A 13434-nucleotide genomic window follows, 5' to 3' on the forward strand; every position below is an offset into this window, starting at 1 on the left:
AAATGTAGAAAGAGGTGCCATGATAAGACTTGTTGCTACAGCACTATGTTATTAATGATGTCAGACTTTGGATTTAATCAGAGGACATTTCTGCAGTTTAGGATAGCTATACAAAGCCTTAAGACACTGTATTTACAGAACTTAATACAGGGATCCATATTTGACCATCACTCTGCCAGAGTCTTAACAGGATGGTGGAGTGGCTCCCTCAAGAATCCTCATTTTTCTTATCTGTGGAAAAGCTAGTAGTTCTAAAAATATTTTCCTGGAAGAGGTTTAGAATGGTTATTATATATCAATTGAATATAAAGTATGGTTATGTAAGCCAAGCTTGCATGCTAATATTGCACAGGATAGAAAACAATAAATCAAGATGATGTGCTTCCTTGGGCCATCTGGTAGAAACAGAAGGAAGCTCTTGACTCGGTTGTTTTGCTGCCTCAGATTCCAGGAGTCCACCTGTAGCTGGCCTTCCAGTGCCAGTGCCATCCCGACCTCTCAAAAGGGCACATGTTTTCCTTGCCGATAGCAAAAGAAATGACAAGAAAACAAAACAAAACATCCAGAACTCAAAGAGGTACACCAGCCGTCTCAAACTGTGGTACAGTTCATTTCTTGAAGAGAATATATAATATTTCAAAATATTATGTATATACATGTATTTCAAGTGGTACAAAGTAACTGTAGATCCAAATGAGAAGATAGTCGATCGTTCTTCGTAATCCCAAAAAATTTGCATTGAGAAAACCCATTATTTTTTTCTTAATCCACTTTCCATGGTACAGCCAAAACTTCGGGTCTTCTCACTCTAGGATACTCTGTGATACACAGTAAAAGCACTGTGCTTATCTGGTAATCAGTCAAAGTGCAAATAAGAAATCCATTTGGCTTCTAATGTATAAGATGTTTTAACTTTTAAAATGTATTTTCCGCAAAGTTGGTTTTCCTTTATTACTATAACAAATGCTTCCATTAGGTTCTTGGGTGAATCTGAAAGCAAAGAGAGAAAGAAAGAAATTTCAGGAAGAAAAGAAGGAAAAGAAGTCACAAAGAAAGAGGATTAGGAGGAAAATTAAGGACACCATGAATTTTTAGGATGTTGCTTCTTTCAAGTGCACTGAAATAAAAAATGTTCAAGTCTAGAGCAGTAGTTTTCAAATGGTGATCAAAGCACATGCACAGCCACCATATTTGTATAAATTCATTAATTTTTGCCACAAGTGAGGACACAGACTCTTGGAGCAATGGTTAAGCAAGACTGCGGTCATGGGAATGCAACCTACGTAACTGCGGGGAGCCCTGTGCAGAAAAGGACCTTGCACTTGGTTTAATGACCCGCAACTGCCATCTTGAAATTCTTAATAATTTTTAAACAGGGGTTTTGTGTTTTCATTTTGCACTGACTCTTTCTGTAAATTATGTAGTTATTCCTATGTCTGTCTGACAAGAATTTCATGAGAAGGAAATTCCTTAGCCTTGTCATGTTGGTCGCTCGTAAGATGCAGAAGGGTGCATAAAGTGAAGTCATCACCAAGATTGGATCACACTTGTTGAGGGATTTAAGAGATCTCTACAAGGCGAGAAACTGTTCTACTCAATGATATAGTTTTCAAGGGCAATCAGTGGCATACTTCTATAACTACTGATGTCATTCAATCCATTCAAATAATGATCCCAAAGATTCATATTCAGAAGGATGCATGTATGAGGAATCACTGGTTTAGAGCATGATGATGGTTCTAATAAAGTTGAAGGTTCTATTTTAGAGATCTAGGACTTAAAACAGTTTTCTTCATCATCTCTTAATTCTTTATAGTTTTAGAAACTGAGTATTCTGAGTCCAGGAGTGAAGTCCATTTAAAGCTTTCAGGGTTAGGTAGGAATGGTAATACATGCTTGCATTCAAAAGTTGTTTGGGCCAGGGGCAGAACGTATAAGAAAACTTCACACATTTATTTTTTTGACTCTTTCCATATAAATAACAGATTCTTTCAAACTTTGGTTTCCTATAGTCCAGTGGTGTTTATGACATTTGTTCTCACTGTCTTCTTTTCCACCAAAAGGAAGGAGAAAGGGATGTTTCTGAAACTGACTTGGAATTGCCTTTTTAAAAAAATTTGTAATGACCCTCCCTCTCCCCCATCCCACCCGACCTTAGGCCCTATCCTCCATAGAAGACCAGGGTCCATGTCATGACCATCATCACATTCCCAAGACTTTAACTTTAGATAATAGAGGTTTAATACTATTTATTAGTTGAAGAAATGAATGAGTACACCTGGATCATTGTGGCAATTTTGATAGCATAGTTTATTCTTTAAGAAGATAGTTTACTTTTCCTTCCTGCAGTCTCTAAACACCACTCCCACTCCAACCTCTCCTCTTTCCGCATCATCTCTCTCTCTCAAAGGCATTTCTTGCAAAACAAATGGACTAGAGATCAAGACTGTAAAGACTCTCAGAACCTTTCACGCCTGGTGGAATTTTGAGTGAAGAAGCTGGAATATGTCAAAGCTGGTATTTTATTCCTCAGTAATATATAAAAAAAAAAAAAAAACACTGGCTGATTAGAATGGGTGGAGACATGCAAAGCCATTAGGAGGATAAGGCCAGGAGGCTGTGGACAAATGACTCTGGTGAACTGTGTTGGGTAAGTCACAGAGCATACCACATCTGAAAAGATGGCTATTGTGGTTAGGTGTGTAATCTGAGGGGTTAGGTTGCAATCTGAGGTCTGTAACTTTCTCTTTTAGGGAATAAGACTCTATAGTGTACACTAACTGTTGATCTGCTCACTAATGTGAAAGACATTAACATACTGGGATGAAGGAAATCCAAAAAGTTGCTTGATATTTCCCCAGATATAAAACCAGATTACGTTCTGGTATTTTAATCTACTAGTTTTCCTTCCTGAGTGATTTTGGATTTGTCCTCATTTTATTCCCTTCCTCTTCCTGTCCCCAAACAATCATTGTTCACTTTCTACACATAAATTATTACAGCATTGTCATACAACTTATTTCCTCAAAGGGGAAGTCTAGCTTTCTGAATTAAGTCATTATTCTTGAATACACAAGGTAGTAGATTCATTCCTGTATACATGGAATATAGCCTCTTCATCTTTCACACTTACGCTTTTCCTCCATCAGTTTAAAGAAAAGAGATAAACCAATGGGCATCCACAACCATAGGAAAAAAATCTCTAGTCAATATTTAGTCAGGTTAGTCTTGCTACAAACTACCTACAAAGCAATGTAATAAAGAAACTGAAGCCATGATTAAGTAGGAACAGGGTTAAAATTTAGCCAACTTATGTTTTTCATATATCAGTTCAAAGAAAAGGGATAAACTAATGGATATCTAAAACCATAAGAAGAAAATCCCTAGTCAATATTTAGGTAGTTTAGTCTTGCTCCAAATTCCTAACAAAGCAATTTAATAAAACAACTGAAGCTATGATCAAGCAGAACCAGTGTTAAAGTTTAGCCAAGAAGCTTCAACCAGATGCACCAAGCTTCTTCTCAGAAGGCATCTGTTTTACTGTACCCATGCCATGTTTTTGGAACACCTCTCAAGTGTGATTACTTTCTCTCTATAGTGTGGCATTCAGGAAGTTTCCTCTTTCCCTATGATTTATTCTGCCAATTCTCCTGAAAGGGAAGCCTCTGCTTGATTCTACTTATCTTCTCTCCTTCCTTCTGAATTTTATTGTCATCCAGATCCAATTTCCCCAAGATTTTCCTTCAGACTGTGGCCTGTTACCCTGGCTAGTCTATATTCTGCAGTGTCTGGTAGTTTAAATGAAACACTGAATTTCTACTCTCCACCTTCCTTAAAAAATGAGCATCCTAAAAATTTAAATTAGAGCACACTTTAAACCATCTTTTGTTTATCTACATTTGAAAAAATGCTGAGAATTTTGGCTTAGGATGATTAGTTGGGAAGTAACTCAGATAATAGGGAGCTTATAAGGAAAAAAAAAAAGTAGGGAGAAAGACTGAAGTCCCAGGAATCTTTCCTGGAAATTTCTTTACACTGAAGTTCCTTTTAAAAAAATAACAGTTTGCAAGAAATTCACAGTTGCCATTAGCAATCTGAGTATGTTTCTTCACTTTTCTGCTTTTGTTTTTTCTTAAAGAACTCTTTGAATTAATCTTACCCATAGAACAAAAAGAGGTGATTTTCTTTATTCTTCCTTTCTCTTTAATAAGGTCTTGAATTTTTTACCCTAATGATTACTTCTTAAAGAACAATGAAAACATAGGATTCCTAATTAAAATACATCTGTGACTTAAACTTTTAAAAGTTAAATTGCTAGGGTCAACATTTGAAGTGTGTAGGCATATTTATACTCTGATGGGGAAAAATGTACAAGGCATACTAGAAAAATTCATACAAAACCTATTTTTTAGAGCATATGATCTAAGGACTGGTGTTAGCCATTTATTTGGGATGGAGCGCCTATGTATATCATCTGGACTTAACTTGTGACTTTTGTGCTTAAAAGTGTTCATTTAATCATGAATTTCTTTGTAAAGAAGGGGGAAGAAAATATATCAATTGCAGTGTTTGGGTTTTCGTAAGGTCTGAAACGTTCACCTTTTTCTACGGTCTTCTTTTTCCTTCTCTAAAGAGAGACTTGAGAATTCTTAGTTCACTGACGTGCCACACATGTGGCTATAGAGGACTCTCTTATTTCCTTGCCTGAAACAGATGCAAACATCAGAAACAGGTACATCTTCTGCTTTTAAACTGCCTGTGAGGGTGATTTATTTCTCTTATACTGTTCAACTATTAGGATTGCGTTCAGCCCACCTAGTGGCGTAGTGAACACGTGTGTACTTGGCTCTATTACCATGATCAGATTCCACACCATACTTTGGTGATTCGGAAGAATGTCTAGGATGTATTACCGCAAGCATGATGGTTTTACAATATACTCTACGAAAGCCAAATAAAAGAAAGTGACATGTGGGTCACAAATAAGCAGAATTAGCAATTTCTCTGTTTTGTTTTATTTTCTGTCAGCCAAAGAGTCTTCTCATTGGTACTCTTGGAATTTTACATATCTAAATTCTGAAATATTTTGACTCACGTTATTGCTTTTTTAGGAGTTTTAAGTCTGAAGGTACTATGAGAACAAGTATTACCATCAATAAAGGGTGATTGCTTATCACTTGGAATAGGGAATGGAGATTTGGCAAAGAGTATGTCAGCAACATGTTCAAAACAACGGCTACTGACTGGCTAAAATTCAGAGTAGCTTAAAACTAACTTGTGAGGGTATCTTCAAATTATCTGGCAAAATCATCTTCATGAAAAATGTAACCAAAGGGAAACCAAAAATCCATACTCTAGACCAGCTAATTAAGATGACTTCTGGGGTAAGTAGCACAAACTAGGTTCAGTTTTAAACACTCTCTTCTGTAGGTGTGTCATTGAAATGAAATACAACAGTCTGGGTTGAGCTTCTTGGCACCTTCAATTTGTAGCTTAACAGGCTAGGATGGTTTCGACAAGCCTTCTGGTTGCAAGCCAGGGAGGTGGAGCCATTTACAGGCTAACGTGGTCAGTACAGGCAACTAAACTGGAAAAACAAGAGTCTCCACTTATAAAAAGTTTCATAAAGTGTTATGTTTTCTGCATCACAAAAGTGCAAGAACCAATTTTATTTTTTGAAAGGAAAATTCTGAGAAGAAAGACCAGGTTAAGACTCATGATTTAGGGGCTGGAATCAGATATGCCCTTTGAAATTCAGATTGTGCTTTTGGAAACTTAGAAGTTCAGCATATTGGAATTTTAACTAGTGGAGCTTGCTTTAAAAAGTACCCAATACTTGCAACACACACACATAAAAAACAGTGTTGATATTCTCATGGTACATGTACATATCACCATACTGACTGTTAAAATACTAGTAGACTTTTGTATAGTGAATAGTTACTGTCTTACATACCCTAAAGGACCCCCCTCCATACTCCCATTAGAACTTTCAAACTTTCCTATGAACTAGTAACTACAGAGTCAACAACTGGCCTAGACTGGCCTCTCTAACCTGTTGCAGCCTCATGACACCAGTTCCGATGGGCTGGGTAGCCTCATATACATCATTGCATATTTTGAAGCCAATTCCTGCTTCAATCACACAAAGCAAAGAAGAATTATTCACATCAGAGAAACCTTTCATTTCCCTAAAAGAGCATCAAAAATTCCTTTAAACAACCTTTAGAAAACGGCAGTACTTAAATGCAGAACTTTTTAGAAAACCATCTGGATGAATTAGGCAAGATCCTTATTTTATTGTCTATTCTGAGCATCATAGATGTCCAGTGCATTATCCAAATACCCGCCTCACTGCCCCTCTTCCCTTTGGCGATGGCAGCCTAGCTTTGTTTATGAGTCCATAACAGAAACACTAAACTGCTCAGTATGGAGAAGTCAAGTTCAATCTCTAACTTCTCTTTGATGGATGGACACTGATCTGAATAATCAAAAATAGTTTCTGCTGGGGAAAAAGCTTCTTTCTCTCCTGTTCAAAGCTTCTCTGGGTGCTATTTATACAACACAAAGGCAAACAGTACAGTTTGTAACATGCATGAGACATTTGGGGAAAAAAAAGAAAACAACTTACTCTTGTGGTCTTGATTTTATTGCCTGTAGCACACATCCATCCAGAATTATCAGGGAGTGTCTTACACTCCTCTCCTTCTAGACAAGGCTCCATCTCACACCACCATTTCCCGATCACAATGGAGGCTGTACAAAGAAAGGAAACAATTCTGTTTGCAATTCATCGGACCTGGGCATGAGACTGTGTCCTTCTATAGATATTAATGTTCTGTGACATGCATTTGGTCCTTTTTAACCTTTCATGATTGGGTAAGAACACTATTAAAAAGAGCAAGATTTTAACTTAAAACATCTCAAAATGCAAATATAATGATGCCATGTGGTTTCATTAAGCTATATTTTGTCCAGAATCTCCTTGTATGATGAAAATATGAAGAATGGGGACATTCGCTTTTTAGAGAAACTTCTGTGTTAGTTTTGTAGATCAAGGGCTTGGTACTTTTTTTCAGCGCAAGGGACAAAAGGGCTAAATGTTCTTCAGAATGACTGACTGAGCTGTTCTTTCTCAGAAAGGCCAGTTTATTCACCCCCAGCATTAGGGTTTATCTCCCAGCATAGGGCCTTTGAGAATTTCAAAGGACTACTGAAAAAAAGAAAAAAATGAATTGATGGAAAGTACAAAGGAAAGCCTGAGAAATTAACACCAACAGTCATAATAAAGGAAACTATATGTTTATAGTCAAAAGTATACTTGATGTGAGCTTTCAATGTGTTTCCTTTCAATGTGTTTGAGATGGTATGAGTGGAAAATTTAAAACCTGAGCCTCTGATAAAACAGCTCTACTTTTTAGGGTGACACCGAGAGGACCACATTAGGAAGCTGGCGATGAATTTAGTGGCTGAATTTATAGCACACTTTTTTGGATAATAAGATTTTATAAAACTAGAGACTGGATTCACTCAGTACAAATCAAGCAGCCCCAGAGTTTTAATATCTTGAGTGAAAATGATTTCTGCATAAGCATTGGTTATTTCTGAGGATCCTCAAGGCATTTAAAAAAAATTTTATTTTTTAATCAAATTCACCTGGGCTTTTTCATGAAAAATCCTTAACATATCTGTGAGTGTTTCTTTTGTGATACTTTCCAAATGGCTGTCTTTAAACTGAACTGGAACTCAAGGTCTTTATCTAAAAAAAAAAAAAAGTCGCTTTTCAGTCCCTCACATTCCCACGTTGTCTCTACCATGATGTTTTGTTTCAAAACAACAAAGAACCCACAGGACATCTCTTAACATCACAGGGCATTAATGTTAAAATGAAATGGGGTTCAGGGTATAGGGAAGCGGGAGCACATTAAAATTCTCTATCCATCCAGCATATATTAGAGGGATCAGACTGCTACCTCAGAAGCAGAATGGCTTAAACATCCAGATATTTATCTGCATTTAAATTTCCCTCTTTCACACTTTTCTTATTTCAGACTTCCCCTCCTTTAGAATTCAGTCTTCCTCAAACTTCCCTTTAAACAAAAATTATTCTGCAGGATTATATATGCAAAATTATATCTGCTTTATTATATGCTCAATTTAAAGATTTTTTTCAAGGGTAACTTTGCCTACATTTGCTATATACCTTACCTGTGGACTAGACCAAATCACAGAAAACACAACTCCATTGGATAGGGCAAGCAGAGGAAGTAGAATCTTGCATATTATTCTATCCATATACAGCACAGTGTGATATTTTTGAAAAACTCAGACTAAAAACAGAAAACACAAATCCTCTACTGCAAGGCTCTCCAACCTCTGGACCATGGACCTGTTTCACCTTCAGATCAGCAGTGGCATTACATTGGAAATAAAGTGCACAAAGGGCTTCCCAGGTGGTTCAGACGGTAAAGAAGCTGTCTGCAGTGCAGGAGAATCAGGTTCAATCCCTGGGTTGGGAAGATCCCCTGGAGAAGGGAATGGCAACCCACTCCAGTATTCTTGCCTAGAGAATTCCATGGCCAGAGGAACCTGGCGGGTTACAGTCCGTAGGGTTGCAAAGAGTCAGACACAGCTGTTCAACTAACATAAAGGACACAATAAATGTAATGATCTTGAATCATCCTGAAAGATTCCCCCCACATCCAGTCCGTGGAAAAACTGTCTTCTACAAAATCAGCCCCAGGTGCCGCAATGGTTGGGGATCACTACTCTAGAGGGTCCAAAATGATTACAAACGCTTTGAATAATTTTCTTTTTAATAGTAGGGTTTAGCATCAGGATTTGGAGAAGAAGAAGAATCTTGTTATGAATTAAGAGGCCTTGTGTGAATTAATAGATTGACAATACTAAATAGAGAAGCATATATTTGGGAAGCAAGAAAAACATATGTTGTGCTGAAGAGGAATGAAACCAGATGGCAAAGCTTTCAGGAATGTAAGATGCAAGTCAGTGTTCGGCGGTGCTTCTTGAGAGCTTCCAAGTTGAGGCTCTCTTCTGGCTAGAGCTCGGTCACACACAAGCCAATGACACTTGCCATCCTTGTCCACTTAAAGCCCACCTAATATTTCAGTATTGTACCCTGCATCTCGACCATCAAGAACAGAGACCCTCTGATCTTTGCTCGGAGGGGAAACTGCCTTTCCCAGAGGTCTTAGATTCAGCATTTGTCCCCCTTCATTCACAGAGGCTCACAGATAATGAACAACTGCTGGTAAGGTCAGTCGTTAGTATCTTTGCCTCTTTCTAAAGGACCCTGTTCCTCTTCTTCAGGCTGCTCTCTGCCCTCTCACAGCTGACCTACTTTGTTGCAAGTTAACAAAGCAGCTTCTCCTCTTTCTCTCAAGCTTTAATATCTCCTGAACGAACACGTAGGCTGTAGGAAAAGGAATGCACCTCAAATTCTGAGTACCACTTTTAATTCAAGTTTATAAAGACCCACCGGCATGGAGGGAAAGAGAAAAAGCTTTTTAAGAATAAAAATGTCCCAGATCTGCCGATGGTCTCGAAAAATTAGTATTACAGTCACCTCTCCTACATGGAGTTTGATGACTTGGTATTCCCTCCGGTTTATTAGAATCTAGCTCATTTTTCTAGGATTGCTTTTCCTAAGATGCTATTAGACCTGTGTTGTTTCTGCTTTGTGTATTACACAGTCATTTTAATACCTATTATTTTATGGCCTAGGTCAAAATATAGTTTCTCGACGCCCCCCCCCTTTTTTTATGAACTCATATTTCCTGAAATATCTTCTAAAAAATTCACAAAGAAAGGATTTAAAAATTGCCTCCTCTTCTCCCAATGTGGAAGCTACTGAAAACCTTCTGAATATTGGACAAGGAATGAACAATTGGATTTAATAAAATGAGCTAATAATAATGCTAGTTAGTTGTTTTTAATAATTTTTCTTGCAGAGATAAGTATAATACTAAAATTGTAAATATAAATAATTCTAAGATAACTTGCATTATAATGGTTAATTCAATAATACAAATAATAACTGACATTTCTGAATGCTTCTTGTGTGTCTCTATGTTAGATACTTTTAAATGTATTATTTCAGTCTTCAAAGCAATCCTATGAAGTAGATATCATGAGACCATTTGTTCTAAAAAATAAAGAAATAAATAAAGCCCAGAAAGGTTAAGTAACTTTCCCAAGCTTATACAGGTAGAGAAGTTCAGAATTTTATACAAGAATTCAGGCCTGCTTGACCCCAAAACCCATGTTTTCCACCATGATAGTGTTAACTCATTTTAGTTGTGAGTTTAAAAATCATAGTTCTCTAAGAAAAACAAGTATTGATTTATGAGGGGATGAATGAATTCTCTCTGCTCTATTATTATTGAAAATAAATTTTGTATCAACATGAATACTTGCAGAAAACAAAAACATTTAGTTTTTTGTAAAATTAACTTAAAAAATAATTTGGGGAGGGACAGTTGATCACACTTGTTTCTTCCTAGTCTCAGCTACATATTGCTTCATTTCATTTGTCATAGCATTTTAAGAGAAATTCCCACTAGTGAACACTTTATGAATCCATAATAAACTTATGAGGTAGATGCCTAACTGCTCTAAGAACTTTTCTCTCTTAGAAGAACTGAGTTAATTAAATATCAGCTGCAAAACCCAACTCTCTCTTATCTGTGGCGATTATGAAAAAGAATCTTAAAAGTCCCTTTTAACCCTGGGATTCTGAGATTCTACGAATGTGCCATATTCAGGAAAATATCTGATCTTCAACTTTTTCAAGAATGTTAATCTTTCCTTGAGACATCCTTAAAATCACTAAGGCCACTTTAATCATGAGTTTTGATTTCACCCTTACACCAGGTCCTATTGCTATCAAGCAGAAGAGAGACCATAAAAGGAGAGTGAATCCATTTTTTCGTGATAAATTGTAAATGGAGCAGAGATCCCATTTTTTAATTTTTTTTATTTTTTGGGTTGTTGTTCACTGTGAGGAATTTTCCCACGAAAATAGAATGGAATATAATAAGCAATGGGCTTAATATATATTAAAAAATACTGTCTAAGAATTGTCCTTTTAAAAAATCATTTCAGTAGATAATGTATGAGTTGTGGTTCAGCAAATGTTTACTGGGTCCTTTGCATGTCAAAGCCCCCTGATTTGCTGAGAGTGATAAAATAATGAACATGACATAGTCCCTACCCTGAGAGCCTACAGCTTAGCTCAGGGTTTCTCAATGTGAACACTGTTGGCATTTTAGCATGAATTATGGTAAAGAGAAATAAATGAATAAAAAGTGCTCCTCCAGTAGTAAATATGATAATGTCCTAGAAGAGCAGACTCACGATTGGGAGTAGTAGGAAAATAGAAACTCTTAGTAAGATTGTAGAAGTTTCTTAAAGCGAGGAGCCTGAGCTTAAAAAAAAATTGTTCTGTCATTAACTTATTTTTTAAGGAAAGGTAAGTCATTGAAGGTTCTTGATTTTCCAAGCAAAGGGAGGATCTACTTATAGGGGTGATTGGGGGAAGATGAATTTGACAGTGATATGCAAGATGCAAGAAGGAAGAAGCAAGCACCTGAAATACCAGGTAAGCCCCGCTGGCTTCAGACAGAGAAGCGGCAGGTCTTGACTTTTGGGTGCCTGCTCTAGAATTGTGGAGCACGGTAGAGCGGAAAGTGATGTTAGGAACTTCTGGGGGAAACACAGTTGCCAGTATCTCAACCAGGTTAATTGTAATCCTAACCACACTGGACACTAATCATTAACTTATTAGCTCATGTGTCAGGGGCTTCCCTGGTGGCACAAGGGAAAAGAATTTGCCTGCTAAACAGAAGACCCGGGTTTGATTCCTAAGTCGGGAAGATCCCTTGGAGAAAGAAATGGCAACCCACTCCAGTTTTCTTGCCTTGGAAATCCCATGGACAGAGGGCAGGCTACAGTCCATGGGGTTGCAAAGAGTAGGGCATGACTTAGCAATTCAACATCGACAGCCAACAGCTCATATGCCTGTATACTCCCTCTATTCACTGAGAAGTGAATTCCTTGAGGGCACAGATCATATTACATTCATCTTTGAATGGCATACAGTAGCTTAAGACAGGTTCATTCACTCATAAATGAATGAATAAAACAATGAAACAAAAAAGAGAAAGAAAAAATAGTGACTATTTCAAAGGATTGTGAGAATCACATGAGAAATTCACCCCAAGCACTTAATATTGTCTAGCATTCAGCAAATGTTTAATAAATATTAGCTATTATTATCAGCAGCAACAGCATTTTAGTACTCAAAAGAATAAAATCATTCCCAGAGAGAAAAGGCAATTCTTCACAAAGTTAGCAACTACACCATTGTTCTTCAATATTATGCCAAACTCTCAACTCACTTCTATGACTGCTGAGAGTTTGAGTATAAATTAAATGATTGAACATATGATTGCATTCATGTTCCCAGAAGTAGGTTATAAGTACATCAATCAAGACAAATTTCCAGGCTCATTTTTGTGCAACCTGTCATGCAATTTAAAGCAATGGCTGGGACTCCATTAGAAGAAAGGGCCAGCTCTCCAGCCTTCATTTTTGCACTGGTTGTTGGAACAGCTGTTATGAGGCTCTTCTTCAAAAGATCTGCAGTGACTCCCTGTGTGTGATTGTCTTTATCAAAGGAAATAGAAAATTAAAGGCCCTGAATAACATTGCCTATAGACATTCTGAGCTCCCTCTTTCCTGTAAGCTCATGTTTAAGAACTGGATCCAGTTTGGAGGGATTAGGGAATGGTTAAGACTTTAAACTCTCGGGTACGTGATAGAGGGACCCAGGTTGGAACCTTAACTCCATCACTTATTGGTAGAATGGCTTCTGAAAGTTCTTTGGTTCAAGTTTCAGGTTCCTGCGTTATAAATGGAGCTAATAAAAATCACCACTGGTAATTGTGAATTTTAGATGAAATAAGAAACTTAGCATAGTATCTAATAAGCTTTATGCTCAACACAGGGAAAACTATTACTATTATTTATCCAAGTGTCCTCTAGCCAGCTATGTATGCATTCATGCAATTATCTTTACAGAGAGTGAGTGTCTTTTTTAATGGAAGTTTATCCCAGTTTTGGGATGCATATATTTGCTTTTTTACTGTACTGATTAGACTGTACTTCTTTATATGATCTATATTTCAGAGACATACACAGAATTAATAGCTGATGATAGGATTGATAAGCATTACTTCTCTTCTACTAATTCTATTCTAGGGCTTTTCAACTGAGGCAGTTTTAACCTGGTGAGGGTAGAGGTGAGGATGTGGATTGTGAAATGGGCCATACTTAAAGCCACAAGATAAATGTGGTACAGTCTCCTTGAGGAATAGTTTTCCTTGAAGGTATCTGAAGAAAAAAGTTATCTTT

The 13434-nt window shown here is 37.1% G+C and overlaps 1 protein-coding gene across 1 annotated transcript in view; it reads right to left on the bottom strand.

Annotated features, from left to right (window-relative positions):
- Positions 1-949: 949 nt before the first annotated feature.
- TAFA1 (TAFA chemokine like family member 1) overlaps positions 950-13434 on the bottom strand; it is a 513193-nt gene continuing 500708 nt past the window's right edge. Inside the window, exons 3-4 of the mRNA XM_065935291.1 lie at positions 6632-6756; positions 950-990 (exon numbers count right to left, since the gene is read on the bottom strand). Coding sequence (XP_065791363.1) covers positions 973-990; positions 6632-6756 — 143 coding nt within the window. The 3' untranslated portion in view covers positions 950-972. The remainder of the gene's footprint in view (positions 991-6631; positions 6757-13434) is intronic.

The sequence above is a fragment of the Muntiacus reevesi genome, chromosome 4, assembly GCF_963930625.1.
Source record: "Muntiacus reevesi chromosome 4, mMunRee1.1, whole genome shotgun sequence".
Taxonomy (NCBI): Eukaryota; Metazoa; Chordata; class Mammalia; order Artiodactyla; family Cervidae; genus Muntiacus; species Muntiacus reevesi.